Raw genomic sequence first — 24268 nt, 5'->3', positions numbered from 1 at the left:
AGAATGTTGGCAAACATTCTAGAAGATAGTGGAAGGAGGCTAAAAGGGGCTGCCTTGAATGTTTAGGGGCCTTTGGCCAATCCCCAGGTTAAGGGCCTGGCAGGGAACCAAAGAAGCCCTTATGTAGACATTAGCCATGCCAGCAGGGAGTTCAGGTAGAAGGCAGAGAAGCAGTGAGGGAGGCTGTTGGTGGCCCTTGACGGACCCCTTACTGGTGGAGGGGAGGGTTTAACTAGGACCGTAGCTTGAGTGGCTTACCTGGAGGGATCCCACCAAAGGAGGCATTTGGAGGGATTCAAGCCAGAGAGGCAGTGGGAAGGAGCAAGAAGAGTCAGTGAGTAGATCAGCATGGTGCAGGGACAGACAAGCGGAGAGGCTGCCAGCTGTAACAGTGCTCTTTTGAAGACCACAGTGTGCCAAATCTTCATCTAACCCAGCCCAGGGGAATCCCCATGTGTGTGTCGGTCAGGAGGACTGGGAAGAGGAAAGCAGCCAGGTGTGGCTGGTGGCAGCCAGGCAGGCTAGCATTTTTTTGGAACTGGGATCATTGGCCACAGGGAAGCAGAAGGAGATGTGATGTGCTGTTTTACTCCATATGTGCTACTTTTTCAAGGGACTTGAGAGTTCCTGCCTGTAATGTGGTTTTGCTTAACTAACAAAAAGCCTGTCCGTTCCCTCAGGAGTGAATCAGCAGAAGCTGTGTATAGAGGAACAACGTTTGTTCAGGTGGAAGGAAGAGGAGTCTGTAAATAGTTAGGAAGTGTTCCTGAACTGTTGTCACACTGGGCATCCCATAATTCCTTACCCCATCCAAGTTATCATCCCCTAATAAAACTTAAAAAACAAGCCAAAGACTGATTTCTGTGTCTGGAAGAAAAGGGAAATGCTGTGTGACTGGCTGTGCAGCAGTGGGGAACCCTGACTTCAGCCATTCCTATGGAAGTAGTAGGAATTGTGCATAAGGGGTACATAGAATTGTACAATTATGCATGTTTGCTTAAAAAAACTCTAAAAAACTGTATTAACAATTCTAACCTTTACACTCATGTGACACTAGATAACATTTTCTTCCCCACCCTTCCCCTCATAGCAATGTTTCACTTGTAGTAAAATGTACTTTCACAGAAAGGGATTAATAACCATTTCAAACTGATAAGAGGAGTAGCTCAGCTATGAGGAACTGAATTTATTCTCTCTTGAGAAAAGGAGATTAAGACTCCGACTTAGGGGGCGACCTGTGAATAAAAATGAATGAAAAACTTTTATGAAAAACTTCATAAAATGAATGTCAATGCAAGTCGCCTCCAGGTCGCCCCGAGGTAGTACAGGACCCTTTTTTTAAGTCGGAGCGACTTGTGTCGCTCCTATTAGAACCGGTCCTGTACTACTCAATGGACCGTGACGGTGCACGACTTGCCAGGCTGACCAAGTCGCCTGACAAGTCGTATTAGTGTGAACCGGCACTAAGGGGGATATGATCAACATTTTTGTAAATATTTTATTATATTTTTTCATGTGACAACACTGAAAAAAATTAAACTTTGCTACAATGTAAAGTAGTGAGTGTACAGCTTGTATAACATTGTAAATTTGCTGTCCCCTCAAAATAACTCAACACACACCCCTAAGTTAAAATGTCCAAATTGGGCCCAATTAGCCATTTCCCTCCCTGGTGTCATGTGACTCATTAGTGTATTAAGGTCTCAGGTGTGAATGGGGAGCAGGTGTGGTAAATTTGGGGTTATCGCTCTCACTCTCTCATACTGGTCACTGGAAGTTCAACATGGCACCTCATGGCAAAGAACTCTCTAAGGATCTGAAAAAAAGAAATGTTGCTCTACATAAAGATGGCCTAGGCTATAAGAAGATTGCCAAGACCCTGAAATTGAACTGTAGCACAGTGGCCAAGATCATACAGCGGTTTAATAGGACAGGTTCCACTCAGAACAAGCCTCACCATGGTCGACCAAAGAGGGTGAGTGCACGTGCTCAGCGTCCTATCCAGAGGTTGTCTTTGGGAAATAGACATATGAGTGCTGCCAGCATTGCTGCAGAGGATGAAGGGGTGGGGGGTCAGCCTGTCAGTGCTCAGACCATATGAAGCACACTGCATCAAATTGGTCTGCATGGCTGTCATCCCAGAGGGAAGCCTCTTCTAAAGATGATGCACAAGAAAGCCCGCAAACAGTTTGCTGAAGACAAGCAGACTAAGGACATGGATTAATGGAAGCATGTCCCATGGTCTGATGAGACCAAGATAAGCATTTTTGGTTCAGATGGTGTCAAGCGTGTGTGGCGGAAACCAGATGAGGAGTACAAAGACAATTGTGTCTTGCCTACAATCAAGCATGGTGGTGGGAGTGTAAAGGTCTGGGGCTGCATGAGTGCTGCAAGCACTGGGGAGCTGCAGTTCATTGGGGGAACCATGAATGCCAACATGTACTGTGACATACTGAAGCAGAACATGATCCCTTCCCTTTGGAAACTGGGCCGCAGGGCAGTATTCCAACATGATAACGACCCCAAACACACCTCCAAGACAAACACTGCCTTGCTAAAGAAGCTAAGGGTAAAGGTAATGGACTGGCCAAGCATGTCTCCAGACCTAAACCTATTGAGCATCTGTGGGGCATCCTCAAACAGAAGGTGGAGGAGCGCAAGGTCTCTAACATCCACCAGCTCCGTGATGTCGTCATGTAGGAGTGGAAGAGGACTCCAGTGGCAACCTGTGAAGCTCTGGTGAGTTCCATGCCCAAGAGGGTTAAGGTAGTGCTGGAAAATAATGGTGGCCACACAAAATATTGACACTTTGGGCCCAATTTGGACATTTTCACTTAGGGGTGTACTCACTTTTGTTGCCAGCGGTTTAGACATTAATGGGTGTGTGTTGAGTTATTTTGAGGGGACAGCAAATTTACAGTTATACAAGCTGTACACTCATTACTTTACATTTAGCAAAGTGTCATTTCCTCAGTGTTATCACATGAAAAGATATAATAAAATATTTACAAAAATGTGAGAGGTGTACTCACTTCTGTGCGATACTGTATAAATACATAAGGGGTCCATATAGTGAATTTGGTGTTGAGTTGTTCACTTTAAAGTCAACACAGAGGACAAGGGGGCACTCTTTGCGTCTAGAGGAAAAGAGATTCTGTCTCCAAATATGGAAAGGTTTCTTCACCGTAAGAGCTGTAAAAATGTGGAATAGACTCCCTCCAGAGTTGGTTCTGGCTAGCTCACTAGATTGCCTTAAAAAAGGCCTGGATTCTTTCCTAGGTGTACATAATATAAGTGGGTACTAATATTTTTGGGTAAAGTTGATCCAGGGAATATCCGATTGCCTCTGGGGGATCAGGAAGGATTTTTTTCCCCTGCTGTAGTAAATTGGATCATACTTTGCTGGGGATTTTAACCTTCCTCTGGATCAACTGTGGGTATAGGATTGTGTATATATGGGATTGTATGGTTGGGTTTCTTTACTGTTTTTTGTTTTTTTTTGGTTGAGCCAGATGGACTTGTGTCTTTTTTTACCTGACTAACTATGTAACTATGCTGTACTCCAAAATGCTATTCTGGCAGAAGCTAATAAAATGACAAATGCCAATGCCCATAATACTCTATTTTAACCCTGTTTTATCCTATTAAGAATGAGGTATATTCTTGATAAGTCTGCTCATAAATACGGATAAAATTCTATTATATTCCAAACCAACAATAAATTCCAAGTAATCTCAAAGAAATTCTTTGCTTTCTCCAAACCAAATCTTACATTAAACAATTGGTCCAAATCCCACACCAAATCACTGGTACAATACACCTGAGATAATGCTCCTCACCCCTAACATCTAGATGTAGCACCCTCCTAGCTTTAGGCAAACGTAGTTTTTGGCTCCTCTGTAGCGAGGTTTGATTGCTTTTGGTTGTTCTGGGTTCTTGACTGCTTTCCCCCGATTTCTGTAAAATTCCAGAATTTAGTGAGTCGATACAGCCTCAGCCAAACCCTGATATTAAGAATGGCCAGTAGAGGTTTGAGGTGTGTAGAAAAAAGGCTTGGGCCTGCAAACAGCAGAGTCCTTGCCATGTGGGAAGAAACCTAGCCTGAATACTGTAGCCCTCTGGGGCTGATAGCTACAGTTTAGAAGAGGCCATCTTAGTACCGGCTCCAGCTAGAGCTAGGGGACCCATGTTTAGAGTTCCTGAAGAACACTGCAGGAAGTCCACAGAGTATCTGACCTGGAGGCATACAATAGAGAGGCTGGCTAGTAATGCAGGACAGCATTCAAATACACATCGCACAGTGAGTAAAAGCCTGAAAGATCCCAGAGACTGTTCTGCTATCTTCTGGGGGAGCTCATTTCAGTTTGTTGGCTCAGGCTTTACCTTTGCTATGCGGTCCCCTGAATTATAGTTCACTAGTCATTGAATACAAGTGGGTGGTTGCGCCCTGATGACACAGAACAGTTAATAGTGTCCTCCATTATCTTTCCCATAGTCTGGAGTATTCCAAGGCTTACCCGCATCCTACCCAAGTTATACCAGCAAATAAACTGCAAAAACACATGCGCTGCCTGCTTTCTGAGTTGAGAAACTGTTACATAGTTACATAGTTACATAGTTAGTAAGGTTGAAAAAAGACATCAGTCCATCCAGTTCAACCTATGATGCGTGTGTGTGTTTGCTTTTAACCGTACATTGTATACCCCTGTATGTTGTGGTCTTTAAGGTGTCCATCTACTAGTTTTTTGAAACTATCGATGCTCCCTGCTGATACGACTGCTTGTGGAAGAGAATTCCACATCCTTACTGCTCTTACAGTGAAGAACCCCTTACGCACTTTAAGGTTAAACCGCCTTTCCTCTAGTTTTAGTGAGTGGCCACGTGTCTTATTGTATCTCCTTTCTCTGAATAGTTTGTTCCTTATGCTCGGGTCACCAATACAGTATTTGTACATTGATATCATATCCCCCCTCAATCGTCTTTTCTCCAGAGAGAAAAGGTTCAGTGCTTGTAGTCTTTCCTCATAGCTGATGTCCTCCATTCCCCTAATTATTTTTGTTGCCCTTCTCTGGACTTTCTCCAATTCCAGCACATCCTTCTTGAGGACCGGTGCCCAGAACTGGACAGCATACTCCAGATGTGGCCGGACCAGAGTCTTGTAGAGTGGGAGAATAATCTCTTTGTAGAGTGGGAGAATAATCTGTGAACTGTGAACTTCTGCGTGCCTGGCTGCCATGTGCCTTACAAGGAACGGAACCTGGGATAAATCAGCCAGCCCTGTCTGGGGTCTGTGCTACATGAACAAAAGTTGTGTTCACACATTATCTATTCTTTAAGATGAACTTCAACTTTCTTTTCACTAGAACTGAACGGAGTGATCAATCTCAGCATTGATCCTACCTCTGTACCATGTTGCTTTGTTGTCTGCAGATCCCCTGATTCTCTGGGTTTAGTTTTGGCTTTGTATCATGTGACACTCTGTAAAGCCTGCTATAGACTGTGTTCCTTTCACAGCCACTTCCTGCAGCATCTGGAGCCTAAAACACACCCCTCTGTAAATCTCTGTTTATTAAAAATCTTACAAACATAATAAAAACATATTTACATATATACAAAATAAATAAAAATATATATAAACAAAAATAGCTTACATCAGCATAGAAACAGAAAATTGCTTTTCTCTTACGTCCTCCGACAGTCGCCGCCTCTTCATATTCGTCACTAATGGGGTTATTGACCTTTGCTCCTTAGGAGTAGCTAGGCAACAGAATATATTAATATCAAAGCTTTTAGCATATCCCACCCCCAGGGGGTGGTCCCCTCAGTCAATACCTCCCTGCTTCCTGCATTTCCATCCCAGTTTCTAATGCCTAGCTCAGGAGTAGGCTGGCTGTTCCTGTGCTGGGGCTCTTAGTCTCAGCTTCTTTTCTCTTTTTGATTTTATTTGGAGTTTTTTTCTCTTTCTTTTACTTAGCTGTTTATTTCAGCGTTAGTTAGCTTCTTCTGATGAAGATGATCGTGCGGAGCTGGGTCTCAGTCTGGCCACCCTGGATCCCAGGGCTCAGGGCCAGGGGCTTCCCAGCCTGCCATCGAGCGTTCAGCTTAGGTTTTGCCCTGGCACATTGAACGACCCATCCCTGTTCGCTGCAGGGATGCTATCGGTGAGGTGGCTACCTCACTGGACGCCATTGCGGTTTCGCACCGCAGTTCCACTGCGTCATGCTTGCGACACTCCCTGTCCTCAGTGCTGCGGTTTGGTCGCTGGAGCAGGCTCCCCACACCATCCGGACTGGTAAGTGTAACTCTATGTGGGGACCTGTCTATTTGGGTGTCAGTCTGGGACTGTGTGACCCTGCATGTCTGTGTGGCTGTTGTGCTCCCTGTCAGTTCCTGTGTGGACCTGCTGCCTGTGTGTGGGCTGTGAAGGGGGGGGCTCTCCCGCTCTGCTGAGTGTCAGCAGGAGGCAGTCAGATTTTGGGCATGCTGTGCGGCGATCGCTGCGGCGACCCGCCATTTTTTTGAGGCAAAATCATGGTGGTCGGGCCTGTGTGGTAATGTTTTGGCGCCAAACGCCGCCATTTTGGCGGCGATCGATCAGGCCACATGTCGGCGCCATTTTCCATTTGCCCATAGAATCCTCAGCCGAGCGGCCATGTTTGTGTAGCCTTGCATAGGCTTCATCGGGGCGGTCAGTCTTGCATCACTTCCTTTTGCTCTGGGACAGCGATCGGTGGCAGCAGCCTGTGTGATCGCTCCAGGTTTTTATCTTCCCTTTTTTCCTGTATTCCTTGCCCAGTTTCTTGTCCCTGTAGGGGTCGGTGTATTCAGTGGGTGCGGTGGGCTAAGCTCGCCGCGATCTTAAAGGGGCAGTACTCCTTTTTTCCTAATATTGCTGGGGCATGGATTCTCAGGAATGCAAGTTTCCTCCCACCTTGGTGGGGGGCCAAGGGGCTGCTGCTTCCCCCGAGGGGGCTGATCTGGCCACTATTGTGGCAAACTTGGCTGCTCAAGTGCAGATGCTGGTGGCTGATCGATCCACAAAACGGCCCAGAGTGTCTATTTCCTCTGATTCAGAGGGCAATGGGGCTGCTATGGCTGGAGTGCCCTTCTCAGGGTCTCACTCATCTCTAGACCTTGTGGGGTCTGAAGGGGAGGCTGAGGTGGAAGGGGTTGATAATTCTCCCCCTGGCTCGTCTGAAGAGCTTGCACTCATGGATGAGTTGGTTGCTTCTATCAAGCAAACGCTGCATTTACAGGATGAACCATGTCCTCCATTTTTGATGTCCTCTTATGGGACGCAAAGAAAGCGCAAAACATCGCAGGTTTTTCCTTGCTCTATGGAATTTCAGCGCGCTGTTGATGAGCAATGTCGCAATTTAAAGAAACCTTTCGCTGTGCCGAGTAGGTTCAAGCTGCGTTATCCGTTTACTCCCGCCACTGATGAGCGTTGGTGTGTGCCGCCTCAAGTAGATCACGCGGTGGCGATTTTGAATAAATCCACTGCGATTCCTGCTGAGGATACCCCGGTGTTCCGGGACCCTACGGACAGGAGATTGGACTCTCTGGCCCGTCATTCTTATACGGTTGCTGGCTCTATGCTGAAGCCTATTTTTGCTTCCATTATGGCAGCCCAGGCTATTGCGGATTGGACGCAGGTGCTCAGGCGCACCCTGGTGGCTGACTCTGCCCCGCCGACAACTTTGGCTATGGTGGATCAAATTCATCAGGGTGTCATGTATTTGTGTGATGCGGACTTAGATATGGTCCCTTTGGCTGCGCGTCTTTCTAGTGTGGCAGTCTTGAACCGTCGCCTGATATGGCTGAAATGTTGGTCTGTTGACCAGTCTTCCCGCAAGACTTTGGCTAATTTTCCCTACGCGGGATCTCGCCTTTTTGGCGAATCTTTGGATACTCTGATAAAGGGTATTTCTGGGGGTAAGAGCACTCTCTTGCCCCAAAACTCACAAGACTAAGTTTGTTCGTGGTAAGAAGAATACCTCGTTTAGGCCCTCTCAGGGGTCCTTTCGTGCCTTTCGGTCGCACTATAAGGGCAAGCCCTTCAAGGGACAAGACTCCCAGAAGAAGCCGTGGACGGGTAAGCAGAAGTCCGGCCAGTCCGGGTCCGCTACCCATAACAATGCGGCCTGAAGGGACGCCCTCACCCGGTTCTGGGGTGGGGGGACGTTTGCTCGGTTTTCTTCAACCCTGGCTGGACCGCATTCTGGACAGATGGGTTCAGGAAATCGTTCGATCTGGATACAAGATCGAGTTTCTCTCTCGGCCGGCGGGCAGATTTTTCCCCTCAAACCTTCAGCTGACTCCGGAGCGCTTGCAGGATCTGCACCTGGCGGTGCGGGACCTGCGGGCCCAGGGAGTGGTGGTTCCGGTGCCTCATCGGGACAGATTTCGGGGGTTCTACTCCAATCTGTTCACTGTGCCCAGAAAGGAGGGCAAGGTACGTCCGATTCTGGACTTAAAAGCTCTGAACCGCTTTGTGCGGGTTCGCAAGTTCCGCATGGAATCCCTGCGATCAGTGGTGGCTGCCCTGGTTCCGGGGGAATTCATGGCCTCCATCGACTTGAAGGATGCATACCTTCACATCCCCATATTCGAGGGTCACCAGAGGTACCTTCAATTTGCCATTGCGGAGGATCATTATCAATTCTTGGCGTTGCCCTTTGGTCTCGCTTCGGCTCCGCGGGTTTTCACCAAGGTGCTTGCGCCGGTTCTGGCCTTATTGAGGGCCCAGGGCATTTATGTCCTGGGGTATCTGGACGATATCCTGATTCGGTCCGCGACCAGTCAGGGCCTGGTGAACGACCTGTCCATCACAATGCAGACTCTGCAGGAATTCGGTTGGACGATAAATTTTCCGAAGTCAACGTTGTGTCCGTCGGTTCGTCTTCCCTACCTGGGGATGATTCTGGACTCTGTTCAAGCGAAGGTCTTCCTGCCGGAAGACAAGCTTCGGACACTTCAGTGCGAAGTCAGGTCCCTCAGGGACAATCAGTGCTCGTCCCTCCGGACGTGTATGAGGTGTCTGGGATTGATGGTTTCGGCTTTCGAGGCGATTCAGTTTCACACACGGGAGCTTCAGGCGGAGGTCCTGGCCACGTGGGATGGGCGTCCGCAATCTCTGGATCTGCGGCTGTCGTTGAGCCGTCTCACCCGCAGGGGTCTTTTGTGGTGGCTCCAGTCCCCGGTGGTGTCGGGGGGCAAGTCCTTTCGTCCTTTGTCGTGGACGGTGATCACCACGGATGCCAGCCTGTCGGGCTGGGGTGGTGTTCTGGGCGTTCTGTCCGCCCAGGGTACTTGGTCGAAGGAGGAATCCTCCCTTCCAATCAACATTCTGGAATTGCGAGTGAAAAAATCTCTGTCTACTGCGTTGGACGGACAGGCTTCAGGGCCGTCCAGTTCGGGTACAGACGGACAATGCCACAGCGGTGGCCTACATCAACCACCAAGGGGGCACCAGGAGTGCCCGGGCGGCTCGGGAAGTAGCCGACATTCTGTCTTGGGCCGAGACACACGTCCCGGCGATATCTGCAGTTCACATTCCGGGGGTGGAGAACTGGCAGGCGGATTATCTGAGCCGCCAGACCCTGGACCAGGGAGAATGGTCCCTTCCCCCGGATGTCTTCCAGATGTTGTGCGCGAAGTGGGGGTCCCCAGATGTGGACCTGTTCGTGTCTCGTCTAAACAACAAGGTGGAAAGGTTCGTGGCAAGGACGCGCGATCCTCGGGCAGACGACTCAGACGCGTTAGTGGCGCCCTGGCATCAGTATCGTCTGATGTATGCCTTTCCACCGATTCAGCTGCTTTCCAGGCTCCTTCGCAGGTTGGCCTCGGAACTGCGCACGGTGATTCTGTTGGCACCGGACTGGCCTCGCCGGTCTTGGTACGCAGACCTCATGAATCTGGCGGTCGACGCTCCGTGGCGTCTGCCACTTCGAGGAGATCTCCTGTCTCAAGGACCGATATTCCATCCTGCTTTACAGTCACTGGCTTTAACGGCCTGGCTGTTGAAAGCCAGGTCCTGAAGGATAGCTGTCTTTCCCCTGAGGTCATTCCCACTTTGATCAAGGCTAGGAAGGCCTCTTCGGGGAAGATTTACTACCGTACTTGGAAGGCTTACTTTGCCTGGTGTGAGTCCAGGGGGTATTCCCCTCGCTCGTACTCGGTGTCGAGAGTGTTGGCTTTCCTTCAAACGGGCGTGGCCCAGCGTTTGGCGTTGGCCACGATTAAGGGTCAGATTTCTGCGCTGGCCGTTCTCTTTCAACGCTCTGTGGCATCTAACTCTTTGGTTAGCACCTTTGTTCAAGGGGTGCGACATTTGGTCCCTCCTAGGAGGGAGCCTTTGCCTCCTTGGGATTTGAACCTTGTTCTGTCCGTGTTGCAACATGCTCCTTTTGAAAAGATTAGGGAGATCTCGTTGTCTTTGTTGTCCAAGAAGGTTGCCTTCTTGGTGGCGATCACTTCGGCTCGCAGAGTGTCGGAGCTGGCGGCCTTGTCCTGCAAATCTCCGTATTTGGTGATTCACTTGGATAAGGTGGTCTTGCGACCTAACCCGTCTTTTCTTCCGAAGAGGATCTCGGAATTTCACCTCAATGAGGATATTGTTCTGCCTTCGCTTTGCGCAAAGCCTAAGCATCCAAAGGAGGTGGCGTTGCATTCCTTGGATGTTGTTAGGGCGATCAGGGTTTACCTGTCATCGACTAAATCCTTTCGCAAGTCGGATTCTCTCTTTGTCCTTCCTGAGGGACCTCGGAAGGGCATGGCGGCGTCGGCTGCGACCATCGCCAAATGGATCAGACAGACGATTGTGCAAGCCTATGCTTTGAAGGGGAAGGTTCCTCCTCTTCCTGTGAAGGCGCACTCTACCAGGTCTCTGAGTACGTCTTGGGCCTATCGTCATCAGGCTTCTGTGGCCCAGGTGTGTAAGGCGGCGACTTGGTCGTCCGTTCACACCTTCTCAAAATTTTACAAAGTGGATGTTCAGGCATCGGCAGATGCTTCTTTTGGCCGTAAAGTTCTTAGTGCGGCAGTGCCTTAGGGTCCCTTGTTTGGGCCCTTGGCTGTTGGGAGTGTTTTTACCCCTAGGTTACTTGTTCTTTCCTGGGTTGTTGCTCCTGTTGAGCACGTTTTCCTGTTGCCCAGTTGGTTCTCTTACTTTGGTAAGGTTCCTTTCTCTGATGTGGGTACTGCGTTGCTTTAGGTGCGGCTGCTTTTTCCCACCCCTCATGTCTACACTGCTATGGGACATCCCCATTAGTGACGAATATGAAGAGGCGGCGACTGTCGGAGGACGTAAGAGAAAACTGAATTTTTGTAAAATCTTACCTGTAAAATTCCTTTCCCTGAGTCCTCCGACAGTCGCCGCCCCCGCCCCTCTTTTGGGGTTTGTTTATGTACTCTACTGCTATGCTACTGAAACTGAGTTGGAAGTGCAGGAAGCAGGGAGGTATTGACTGAGGGGACCACCCCCTGGGGGTGGGATATGCTAAAAGCTTTGATATTAATATATTCTGTTGCCTAGCTACTCCTACGGAGCAAAGGTCAATAACCCCATTAGTGACGAATATGAAGAGGCGGCGACTGTCGGAGGACTCAGAGAAAGGAATTTTACAGGTAAGATTTTACAAAAATTCTGTTTTTTTGGCGGAAAAAAATAAATAAAAAACATAAAGAAAACTAAATATACCAAGACACATTTTTCATATTATTATTATCATGATTAAAATTAACAAAGCCCTAATCTCCACCTAAACACACCCTCAGGCTAGGAAACCATTAGACATTTAGCCCATACATGCAGCCTTTTTCCAAACATCCAATCCTATAAAAAATCTAGGGGGCGTGAAAGGACAGAAAGAAAAGCCGCGCACCCAGAGACTGACAGACAGCAGCCCACACCCCTCTGTAGTCTCTACAAATGATGTAACTTCCTTCACAGTTTTGATGGTGGGTGGGATTAAATACATCCTAATTAGCATTCAGTCCTGCCCAGTCACAGTTTAACCCTCACCTCCTCCCTGATCATTCTTGTTGCCTAAAAACTTCCTTCCAAGCACATTCCATTCACACCTCAGTGTAGTGGAAATGCATGTTCTTGCTTGTGGTTCCTTGCACATTTTTCAAGCGTAAACGTGTACTTAAATGGGCTGCCCCTCATGCAACAAATGCCCCAACGTAGCAATAAAACATGCGTGTGAATTGCCCTGCGTTCGTAAATGCGCAGATGTAAACGAATGGTAACCCAAGCATGATGTGCATTGCCACACATTTTCCTAAATGCACAGCAAAGCACACGTTTTCTGTGCGGGTTGCCGATCGTTTGGAAACGTGAAGATGCAAATGTAACCTAAAGCAAGTAGTACTGCAAGCGTGACGCACATTGCTAGACGTTTTCAAAACACATGGCAAAGCATGCTTAGCTGTAAGTTGGACAGAAGACAAGACATGTAGTGCATGCACTTGGGATCCAGAGGCTTCCTGAGTGTATGAAGATTTTTACCTTTGGCAGTTTTGTCATATTCTTGAGCTTTAAATACCTCAACAATGCAGTAAATGATGCACTTTCTTTTTTTTTAAAACTGTGTTTAGTGTTGGCCAACGCCAGTTGGTTTGCCTGGCAAGAGCCCTTCTTCGAAAGACCAAAATCCTGGTGCTGGATGAAGCCACAGCAGCAGTGGACCTAGAAACTGATGACCTCATCCAGTCAACTATAAGAAAAGAGTTTGAAAATTGTACAGTGATAACCATTGCACATCGACTCAATACAATCATGGATTACACACGGCAAGTAGTTTAAAAAGATCCACTTTTAAAATTATATTAACAGGGTTATACTTGTATAAATGTATATTTTTTTAAGCTTATATCTGTAATAATGGACGGATAAAACCTGATGCAGCAGTACAGCAACTATTCATAGAATCACTGTTGTCAATACATCTCATCCAAGGGATAACCAAGTCCTTTAATTGGTATGTTAACAGCTTACAGTTTCAAAAAGAGGACATTGCCTGCCTTATTTGGTATTAAAGTTTTAACAAATTCTCCTGTGCTACAGTGGTGTGTGATGAGGGAAAAATAGATGTTTAGTGGTCTTTTGTTGGTATCACTTGTGGTCTTGCGGCCCCCTCAGGACCAAGGGTATCCAATCCATACTAAAAAAAACAATAAGAGCAGGGCGCACTGACCTAGTGCATTACCACTAAATAGGTTTATTTAAAATTTTTTAAATAATGTACATTATAGTCACAAAACAACCAGCAGCACTGTTTGGCTCTGAGGAAGAGGGTTCGTCCTCGAAATGCGTCAGCCGCAGCAGATCCGTGCAGACATCTGCACACTATCCAGCACCGTGCAGTGCCTTGGCTACCTTGGAGATCTTTTGCTTGATTATTACATGTATGCTATCTACAATTGTTTTGTGAGTATAGTGTACATTGTTAAACCTTTGCAGTGGTAATGCACTAGGTCGGTGCACCCTTCACTCATTGTTGATTATTTTGGCACTATACAAAGGTTCCAGATAAGTACTGACGACTCACAGGGGAAAATTCAGGGTTACTCTATCCTTTCTTACCTGACAGATTATTTTCTTCTTGAAAGCTGCATTATGCTCATTTTATATGGGTCTTTTGGACACCATGGGGGGTGACTCTCTATATTCTACCTAACCCATAGGAGGTATCTGTAACTTCCAAACTGCTGCTGACATGTTCTCTGAAACTAGGCTCAATTGTTGTTCCTCTTGTGTGTAGTCCAAGGTGCAACATGCTTTTCTGTAGCTGAACAAGCTTATCCATCAACAACCAACTTTTGTGACTCCTGGCACCTGTTCCTGGGCTTCCACAATTGGGCCAATTCTTCACACCCAACATCACTCCTAAGAGCATCACACAATAAATACAGAACAGATATGAACAAAAGTCTGTAAGTCGTGAAATTTCTAAAGAGGATGTGTCACTTTTTGACATGCTGCTTGAAATAATCACTTTTCTTCCAATGTTAACGTGACACACCAGGCTGCCTTTGTAAAAAGTATTCTTGCTGCTCATAGTAACCATTTTTTTCCTCCAGTGTTTTTAATGGGAAAATGCTGATAGGTAGCATTTTTTTTCATTGTTTACTATACAGTCATACTACCGGTGGCTAACTGGGTTTTGCCAGTTTTTCTTTTTCAGAGTGGCAGTGAGGCATTACAACCTTATCTGCCTAACAGCTAAGAGCCACAAGTCTCTGCAGTAGATAAAGGCCTTTGGGGGCAAGAATTAGGATTCCTGTATGTACAGTATGTGCAAAAGGATTTGCAGGAATTGAATCAAAGAATCATCAGTGGACTTAGCTTAACTTTAAGGCTGTTAACATTGGATGTTCTTTGTTTTTCCCAGTGCAGCAAAATGCATTGACAAGAGAAAATATCACATTGTTTTTCGAAGGGCATGTTCATACAAATGTTTTACATTGCAGTGTCTTGTTAAAAAGTCATGTATGCTGCATTTTAATTGTGTTTACCTGCAATTTACCATTCAAGTTAAAGTGAATTTAAACTCTGCCATACTTTTATAAATACAAAAGGCCCCCAGGAGGTTTATGTCACAATGGGCTCTATTTACAAAGCTGTATGCTGAGCTGTGCATGCGTGGCTCAATGTACATTACTGCTGACTGGCAGAGAGGAGGGTCTCTTCTTTCATAAATCCCCACCTATAAATTAGTGCCTTTAAAAACGTTGCGTTTAATTGCATTTTACCAGAAAAAACAAATATCTATAGTGCAGCTCCTTGAGTTAATTCTAATGCATGCATTTTTGGCATTGCCTGTTTACTCGATAAAAAATAGAATCATAAATTCACTGATAGATGGACTGAGACATTTTTATGGGATTGAGAAAAAAATAAATGTCATTGCCTGAGCTGAATATTGTGGTGACATTGTCTTCAGTGATGAAGAAACAAATAACACAGCGCAAAATAGTGAAAAAATAAACATTCACTTTCTATAAGCCCCCGTTCACATAGGGGCGACACTACTTCGCACCACGACCTCCGAGGTCGCGGTGCGAGCAGCGCGCCGCTACCTCGGAGCGGCCGCCACGGACTTCATAACATTGAAGTCTATGGCGGTCGCCTCCGGGTCGCCCCAAAGAAGCTCCGGACCCTTTTTCTAGGTCGGAGCGACTTGTGTCGCTCCTATTAGAACGGGTCCGCAGCTTCCCTATGGGAGGCGACCTGCGGCGACCTGTGAGGCGACCAGGTCGCCTCACAGGTCGCCCTAGTGTGAACCGGCACTAAATCTTTTGTGCTCAAAATCAAGATAAATATTAGTGAAATGTTTTTATTAAACAGAATATTCCCCAAAAAATAAAAATAAAACCAAAATATTGACAATCGACATGTGTCCAGTGAAATTTTTGGTGCAAAAAAATATATAGAACACAAATAATTAAATGTCCAAAATAAGGATGTGTCCAGTGAAGGAATATATTCCATGCCCAGTGCTCTCTTCTAAATAAACGGTGTCAATCCTTGCTTCCTCATGCAATCTGTTGTGATCCACACCCCACCTGTGAATGCACTTACCAGATGATGTGGACCCCTTAGCAGTACTGCATGTGGGTCAGTAAAACTTTAAACTGGTAACAGGGCAAAGGAAAACAGATAAACTTCATAGTGTAATACGTTCAGTAATTTAATAGGTAAAAGCAGAGTAACACAGTGCATCAGGCATGTATTCGCATATCCTAATTGTGATAGACATCAGGCAAATACTGGTTAGTCCAACGTCTGAATCCTGTGAAAACGCTGTGGTGTGCACCTTCCTGCTTGCATTCCATTCGGACCGGAAGTGACGTTACTGGCGCTACTGTCAGCCAGAAATTGCGTTGATGCGTTTCGCCCCCTTTGCTCTGAGTGATGACCATTGGGGGACCAGTATAAAAATTCCAATCTCTCTCCTGTCCTGTGTGACCATCAAAGAAGAATCTTAAGAAGTGCCAAGCACTTACCAGTTTTAAGTTTTACTGACCCACATGCAGTACTGCTAAGGGGTCCACGGCATCTGGTAAGTACATTCACAGGTGGGGTGTGGATCACAACAGATTGCATGAGGAAGCACGGATTGACACCGTTTATTTAGAAGAGAGCACTGCTCACGGAATATATTTCTTTACTGGACACATGCTTATTTTGGACATTTAATTATTTGTGTTGTTTTATAAATTTGTTTGCACCAAAAAATTCACTGAACACATGCTTGTCAATATTTTGATGTGATTTTTATTTTTTGGGGAATATTCTGTCTGATAAAAACATTTTACTAATATTTATCTTGATTTTGAGCACAAAAGATTTATAGAGAATGAATATTTATTTTTTCACTATTTTGCGCTGTTATTTGTTTCTTCATACTGTAATTGATCACATGGTAATGAACAGCTGAAACGAATCTAGCAATATGTACATAGAGCAGGGAGGACGTTTGGTTATATAATGTCTTAAGTGAGATCCACTTCTTTACAATTATTTGGCAGTAAGAAGTGATTAATGCTATAGTAGAAGACATGTTTCTAGGCAGTTGCTCAGAAATAATTCTAGGGAACTATTGTTATTAAAAAGTTCTTCAAATGTTTAGCTGTTTCCAAAAGGCAAGCACAGCATTTTTATGCTGAATATGTGCTAAGTCAAAGCTCAACTATCAACTGAAACTGCCAAGAAGTACTTTGTTACTCTCCTGACAATAAAAAATTACTTGCAAAAGCCAAACAAACATGAGGGTGAAATAAATTCACAAGTGACATCACTGTTCAAAGATGTCAGTCGATTCTACTGAAATGAAAAACTACATACACTGTGGGGACCTGCTACTACAATGACACCTTCATTGCATACAGTTGATCTATATGCTTTAATCTTTGTTGGGACCACAAACAAAAAAATAATATATCACTGCTTACCAGTCCTTAAATTTGGTGTCTGTTTCATTTTCTTTATTTTTCTTATGCTGTTTTCCTTTATTTTCACCCAGTTAACTGGCCAAAAACATGCTTAATGTTTTAGAATGCAATGGAGAGACCTTTGGACAGCAGCATCAGTTTGGGGATAGAGTAGAGTTAGATACACTAGCAAGTTGGATGGAATAACAACTTAAAGCTGAATTCCAGCTAACACTTTTAAGCAGTTACAGCAGCATTTTTTTTTCTTTTGGGATTAAGGTTTTACATAAATAAATGAAAGGTGACCATTTTTAAAAAATTGTGTGTACTCAGATGCACAGCCAGTCTATTCCAGGCATTTGGGAGCTGGCAGAGACTGGCAGCACAACTGTACACCTGCGTCGGGTTTCCCACACGTGCACAAATGCTGCCAGCTTCTGTAGAAGGACACTATAGTGCCCCCATGGCATTTGTGTGCACAAAGTTGCAGCTTAGTAACAGACTATGACTCCGTAACCACACCTGGGGCATACAGTGCATCCAGAAAGTATTCACAGCACTCCACTTTTTCCACATTTTGTTATGTTACAGCCTTATTCCAAAATGGATTAAATTCATTATTTTCCTAAAAATTCTACCCCATAATGACAAAGTGAAAAAAGTTTGTTTTAAATGTTTGCAAATTTATTAAAAATAAAAAATCACATGTACTGTACATAAGTTTTCACAGCCTTTGCTCAATACTTTGTTGAACTTTGTTGGCACCAATTAATGCTACAAGCTTGGTACACCTTTTTTGGGCAGTTTCTCCCATTCTTCTCTACAGGACCTCTCAAGCTCCATCAGGTTGGATGGGGAGCGTCAGTGCATAGCCATTTTCAAATCTCTCCAGAGATGTTCAATCGGGTTCAAGTCTGGGCTCTGACTGGGCCACTCAAGGACATTTACAGAGTTGTCCCATAGCCACTCCTTTGTTATCTTGGCTGGGTGCTTAGGGTCGTTGAGCTGTTGGAAAATGAACCTTCACCCCAGTCTAAGGTCCAGAGCACTCTGGAGAAGGTTTTCATCAAGGATGTCTCTGTATATTGCTGCATTAATCTTTCCCTCAATCCTGACTAGTCTTCCCGTTCCTGATGATGAAAACATCCCCACAGCATGATGCTGCCACCACCATGCTTCACTGTAGGGATGGTATTGGCCAGGCGATACAGGGTGCCTGGGTTCCTCCAGACATGACACTTGCCATTCAGGCCGAAGAGTTAAATATTTGTTTTATCAGACCAGGGAAGTTTGTTTTTCATGGTATGAGAATCCTTCAGCTGCCTTTGGCAAACTCCAGGAGGGCTCTCATGTGCCTTTTACTGAGGAGTGTCCTCCGTCTGGCCACTCTGCCATAAAGGCCTGATTGGTGGAGTGCCGCAGAGATGATTGTTCTTCTGGAAGGTTCTCCCAATCTCTGTTTGGCCGGACAGCCCGCTCTAGGAAGAGTCTTGGTGGTTCCAAACTTCTTCCATTTATGAATAATGGAGGCCACTGTTCTCATTGGAACCTTCAATGCTGCAGAAATTAGTTTTGTACCTTTCCCTAGCTCTGTGCCTCGATGCAATCCTGTCTCAGGGATCTACAGACAATTCCTTGGACTTATGGCTTGGTTTGTGCTCTGACGTAACTCTGGGACCTTTTTATAGACAGGTGTGTGCCTTTCCAAATCATGTCCAATCAACTGCATGTAAACTGCAATTTACCACAAGAGGGTTCCAATCAAGTTGTAGAAACATCTCAAGGATCAGCTCAATTTTGAGTGCCATGGCAAAGGCTGTGAATACTTATGTACATGTGATTTTTTTTTTTTTTTAATACATTTGCAAAGATTTCAAACAAACTTCTTTCACATTGTCATTATGGGGTATTGTTTGTAGAATTTTGAGGAAAATAATGAATTAAATCCATTAGAATAAGGCTGTAACATAATAAAATGTGGAAAAAGTGAAGCGCTGTGAATACTTTTGGGATGTACCGTAGCAATTCCAGGAGGCAACGGTGCCTGGCCTAGGCTGGAAACCAGAAAGTTTTGCCTTGCAACACAAAAAAGAAACACATAGGTAACAACTAGAATTTTTGTAGCATTTGTGTAAAAGGGGAGGGGGAGGGACAGAATCTGAAATTGTTGTTTTAGTGAGTTAGGTTCCACTTTAAGCTGCAACATATTGCATTTTTGTTTTGGTGTTTACAACCACTTTAACTTAGTTATGCATTATAAGAGCTGCAATAATATAAAAGCTCCTTTTTAACACTGTCTCTAATTTTTACAGGGTTATTGTCTTTGACAAAGGTGAAATTGTGGAATTTGACACACCTACAAGGCTACTGGAAAATAAGGGACTATTCTATTCCATGGCAAAAGATGCAAATGTAATTTAACTGTTTTGGAAACTGGATTTAGAGTTACTGGTCAGTAGACTCAGGGAGCAGACAAAGAGCTGCACAACAAAAATCAACAGAAAATGTGACTTATTGCAAAAAAACCAAACAAAGCATCTTCTTCCTAGCAAAGTGCATTTTATGTAAATGTAACCTCTGTACCTAAATATTTGTTTTTGTTTTCAATACTGAAATGTAAATTATAAGTGTCATTTTAAAAACCTATATAACATTTAATATAGCCAGGGATACCTATCAATATTGCAGATATGACCTCTGCTCTTATTTTGTCTTGTCTTCCCAAGTGCTTTGCCAGCTGTTGCTCATAGGCTCAAGAATCCTACTCTATGCTTTCAGCATGTCTGCATCTGCACTGAAATTGCATAGCATACTAAGGCCCCTTTCAAGCTGGCTTTCTGATCAGGTCCACCTGTCAGTTTTTCAGGCAGACCTGATCGGATGCTCCATGTACCTCTATGGAGCAGCGGATGTCAGCAGAGATATCTCTGCTGACTCCTGCTGCTATCCGATCCTGACCGTGAAATCCAGACGGATGGAAAAGCTATTTTCCATCCGTCTGGAGGATCGGATAGGATCGGATGAAAATCGACAAGCGGTCCGTTCTCATCCGATCTCCCATAGAGGAAAGCAGGGATCTGACAGCTCCATCTCTGCAAAGTAAGCAGAGACAGAGCTGTCATCCGCCTGCTCAGCGGGGATTGGCGGATCGATCCCCGCTGAGCAAAACGGAATCTGCCGTGCGCACCGCTCATGTGAAAGGACCCTAAGACATAACAGCAGCTGCTTCACATTCCTGAATCTCAATAGCACTTAATACCTCAATAACCGATTTTAACTTAGCAAGACGATAATCTACTTAGATATTATCTGTTTAGGAGAAATGCAAATTAATGTTTGCATTTGCTAAATATGTGAATCAAACAATTTAGGAAACCAAACTATAAGGATTCACAAACTGCATGATGCCATACATATTAGACAGATCTGTATATGAATATTCAGGAGAATCAAAAAATGTGCAATCCACCAGTTTGCCTTGTATTCCAACTAATCCACTCCCCACTGTTTCCCAGTCATGTGTCCAGGGAGGTGAGATGGTGGTGGGGAAAAGCTATGCCTTAATAGAGGAGTGAGGTAGGTGGCAGACAAGCACTTTGTTCAGGGTGTTGGTGGGTGGGTGGGATGTACAGTATATTCCTTTCACAAGGAGGTGATGTGGCTGGTGAACCCAACCACCAGAAGTGTTGGGGCTGGAGGGAAGTGGGGTGAATTATAGGTAGGGAGGTGCTGTGTAGCAATGAGACTCTCTGCCTTTATCCTGCTAGATGCATAGTCTGAACTGCTCCAATATACTTGCAACAATGTCTTTTCTGTCCTCCTCCTCCCCTCCCTGGCCAGGCCTCTGACATAGGAAGAGGGGAAAGAGTTGGATGAGGGGTGAGAGTGGGGTACAGCAGTGTGGGATGAGAGGTGAGGATGTAGAGACAGTAGTGAGGAAAATCGGGGTGTGATTGGGGGTAAGGAGCATTAGATCAGAAGGTGAGAAGCAGGGCAACAGTGTCAGATGGGGGGTGAGAAACAGACTAGCAGCATTGGAAGTTAAGGGGATGAGGAGCTGTGGACAGCAATGTTCGACACACGCTGAGCATTTTCACCTTTCTAACAAATGGAGCAACAGCAGAAGTTTTACTGGCACTGACATTGTACATTTCCCAGTCATGTAGTACATACTAATACTGTTGCAGATCTGGGAGCCCAATTGAGATATGGGCAGAAATATTTGGGTCGCCCCACCCACCGGGCTCTGTGCTCTGTCATTTAACAAGGATGCTTGTGGATAACCTGGCTGTGGATGGTGGGGGTGTACAGGGGAGCTGGCAGGGGCAACACTACAGGGGTTGCAATTGCAACTGGGCCCCATTCTCCAGGAGGCCTGTGCAACTCCCCTGGTCCCCCCTCCCCACTGTGCCCCCCCTCCCCCACTGTGCCCCCCCTCCCCCACTGTGCTCCCTTCCCACTCCTACCGGCTGCTGCAGAGGATGTGTCACATTAGAGAACCAGGAAGGGGTCGGTAAATATGTAATTTACCAGCTCCTTCCTTTTCTGAATGGACAGTCATAGTCAGTGACATTGTAAAAAAATAAAATAAAATGATAAAAAATAATGCAATTAAAATACCAAAAAATAAAAACTACTGACACCAGTGGGTGAACTTCCATGATCGCAAAGGTCACACTTGCGACCGGGCCCTGGCATTCCACCACCGTGGGGAGGCCCCAAGATGGCAGGAAGGGAGCCCACTGTAGAACTTGTGAAAGGGTCCCGCAACGAGAGTAAAGGGCCCCAGGATCAGTGGGACGAGCCCCAGGCTTGAAGGGAAGGGCCCCGGGCAGGGGTCCAGGGGGCCCTTCATGGTTTCTTGCACCGGGGCCCTGAAGTTTCTAGTTATGCCTCTGGGAGCTGGAGTACGTTTTGTGTTGATAAAGCACCAATAACAGCTGTGGGGAAGTGCACTGTGTGTCCTAATAAACGTTTTTGCACTGGGGAACCAGAAACAAGGCTACATGTGTCTGTTTCTGTTCCCACTGTGGCAAAACAAATATAGCATATTTTATTTTATATAACTAAGGGCTCGTTCACATGTGTGTTGATTACGAAAAACAAGTAATGCTCATTAACACGCCTGTAACATTTATTTCAAGAATGCTTGATAAATTCCTATGAAAATGTTGTTTTTTAGTGGGAATTGATGTAGAGGAAATTACCTACTTTGAGGCATGATTAGGTTGCAGTGTGATAGTAGACATTCTTGTAAATTCTCTGCAAGATGGATTCATATACATTGATCTCTTTAACACTTGGCTTGGTCCAGCTCAACTCGGCTGAAACAAAAAGCATTTCCTCTGCTCCTATCTATCACTGGCAGTATTGCTGGCTGGCTTGATACTTTTGCCCACACACAGAAGCAAATGGTGTTACATGACTGCTCTGTACCAAGTAGAAGTGTCTGGAGCTGCTCTGTCCTACTTCTCTGCTTTTTTCCCCCATTGCATTCTGGAATACAGGAACCTCCACTGCCTCTCCCTCAGTGCCCAGCTAACACTTTGTAAATGCTTTACTGACACGCCATAAATTATATAGGTGCTGTTAAGGTGTGGCTATAGGGCATTACCATTGAAATCAATGGAGGTGGCTGACAAGTGTTGATGCCTCATGAAAGTGAAATGCTACCTAATTTTTAACACAGCGCAACTCTGTTACTGTATGCTGCCACTGTAATATTCATGGCAGGTGTTAAAGAGGGGTTATGAGGCTTTAAAATGCTAAATAACACCATTACCTAATCCTATATATAATTGTACCACCTAACTGCATATTGATCCTCAGGTGTGCACCCCTTAAGGCCCTGGTCCTCAACCCTGGTCCTCAGGGCCCACTAACAGGCCAGGATTGCAAGATAACTGAAATACATCCCAGGTGATATAATTTTCTGCTCAGTAATTGCAGTACTCTAGTCTGCATCTCCCCAAGGTAATACCTAAAATCTGGCCTGTTAGTGGGCCCTGAGGACCGGAGTTGAGGACCACTGCCTTAAGAGATTACATTAGAGACCTTTCCATAATAAAGGTAAGTGTCCTAACTGTACTCAAATTCCAAGTGTGTACTCTGTTAGTTTGTTATCTATCTCTTGGTAAGGGAGCCTGTTTGTTACTTGAAACCTTAATAAAAAGATTGAAATATAAAAATGCTGAATAAATTTAAAATAGACACACGTGTGAATGAGCCCTTAGGCTGTCTTGTTGACAGGAGTCTATCAATATTTTGTTGCATTGGAAAAAACTTTTAACAATGGGTTAGTGTCATAATATGACATTATTTAACATATAATGTGTAGTTGAGTTGTAATGAAATATCATGTTTCCCAAAGAATGACTATCCAATGAAGAAAGAAACCATCTACCTCTTGATGCCAGTCATCAGATCAAAAGCTTGGCATGTCTATAGCCTATGTAGTTTTTTTTTAATAAAAGATAGAAAATACTAACATTTATACATGAAAATGTGTTTGTTTTATAATTTGTTTTAATGTCGACAATAAATATTTTAATTCATAAACATTGGTTTGGTGTTATTGTTAGGATGGGAGTATGTATAATTTAAATATATAATTACTCTGATTAAATATACGTATAAGCTAATCTGCATAAAGTTTTTGGTATTAAACTCCTAAAGAATTGTTGAAATTTATTTTATAATTAAAGAAACCTCTACGTTACATACAGATGTGTTTGTAAAAATGTTATATCACTCAAACTATATGTATATGTGCATGCTGTGCTCTATATTCTCAAACCAGCGCGCGCTCCTTTTTCTATCTAGATGGTGGAGGATGAATAGTTTGTTCTGTCTTGATTGTGTAGACCTCTAGAGGGGGTCAGTGTGCACATATATACATTACATGGAATTGCAGCACTTAACTGTGAGAGGTTCTTCACTGTTTCTTACACTAGATGTCACTATTCTAGAGCATATAAATTGGCCCCATTTCATCCTCCACCATCTAGCTTGAAAAAGGAGCGTGCGCTGGTATTCCACCGCAGTGCGCATGCTCCAAAACGCGCCGTCAACACGCCGGAAGATCCATAGACGGCGAGTGCGACTCACCCTGCGTCTCGCCCTGCGATCCTAGCCTCAGTCTGACTTCAGACACACCATCCCACTTCCTGAGGGACAGGAACCAGAAGAACACAGAGGATTACTGCCCATCAGCAGTGGCCTCGCGCCAAACATGGATGCAGGAGGACCCATCTATCCACAATTACTTATTTTGATGTAAGTTTTTAATGTACCTCGCTCAATAAATGTTACAGTTCTTACTCAGAGG

The 24268-nt window shown here is 45.0% G+C and overlaps 1 protein-coding gene across 1 annotated transcript in view; it reads left to right on the top strand.

The window, feature by feature from the left end:
- Positions 1-19484, top strand: part of LOC309557354 (multidrug resistance-associated protein 1-like) — a 330716-nt gene extending 311232 nt beyond the window's left edge. The window contains exons 31-32 of the mRNA XM_082260034.1: positions 12604-12798; positions 19254-19484. Of these exons, the coding sequence (XP_082116160.1) occupies positions 12604-12798; positions 19254-19362 (304 nt within the window). The 3' untranslated portion in view covers positions 19363-19484. The remainder of the gene's footprint in view (positions 1-12603; positions 12799-19253) is intronic.
- Positions 19485-24268: the final 4784 nt, after the last annotated feature.

Source organism: Pelophylax lessonae, assembly GCF_965119305.1.
Source record: "Pelophylax lessonae genome assembly, chromosome: 6".
Classification (NCBI taxonomy): domain Eukaryota; kingdom Metazoa; phylum Chordata; class Amphibia; order Anura; family Ranidae; genus Pelophylax; species Pelophylax lessonae.
This window is presented reverse-complemented; position numbering and strand designations above follow the sequence as displayed.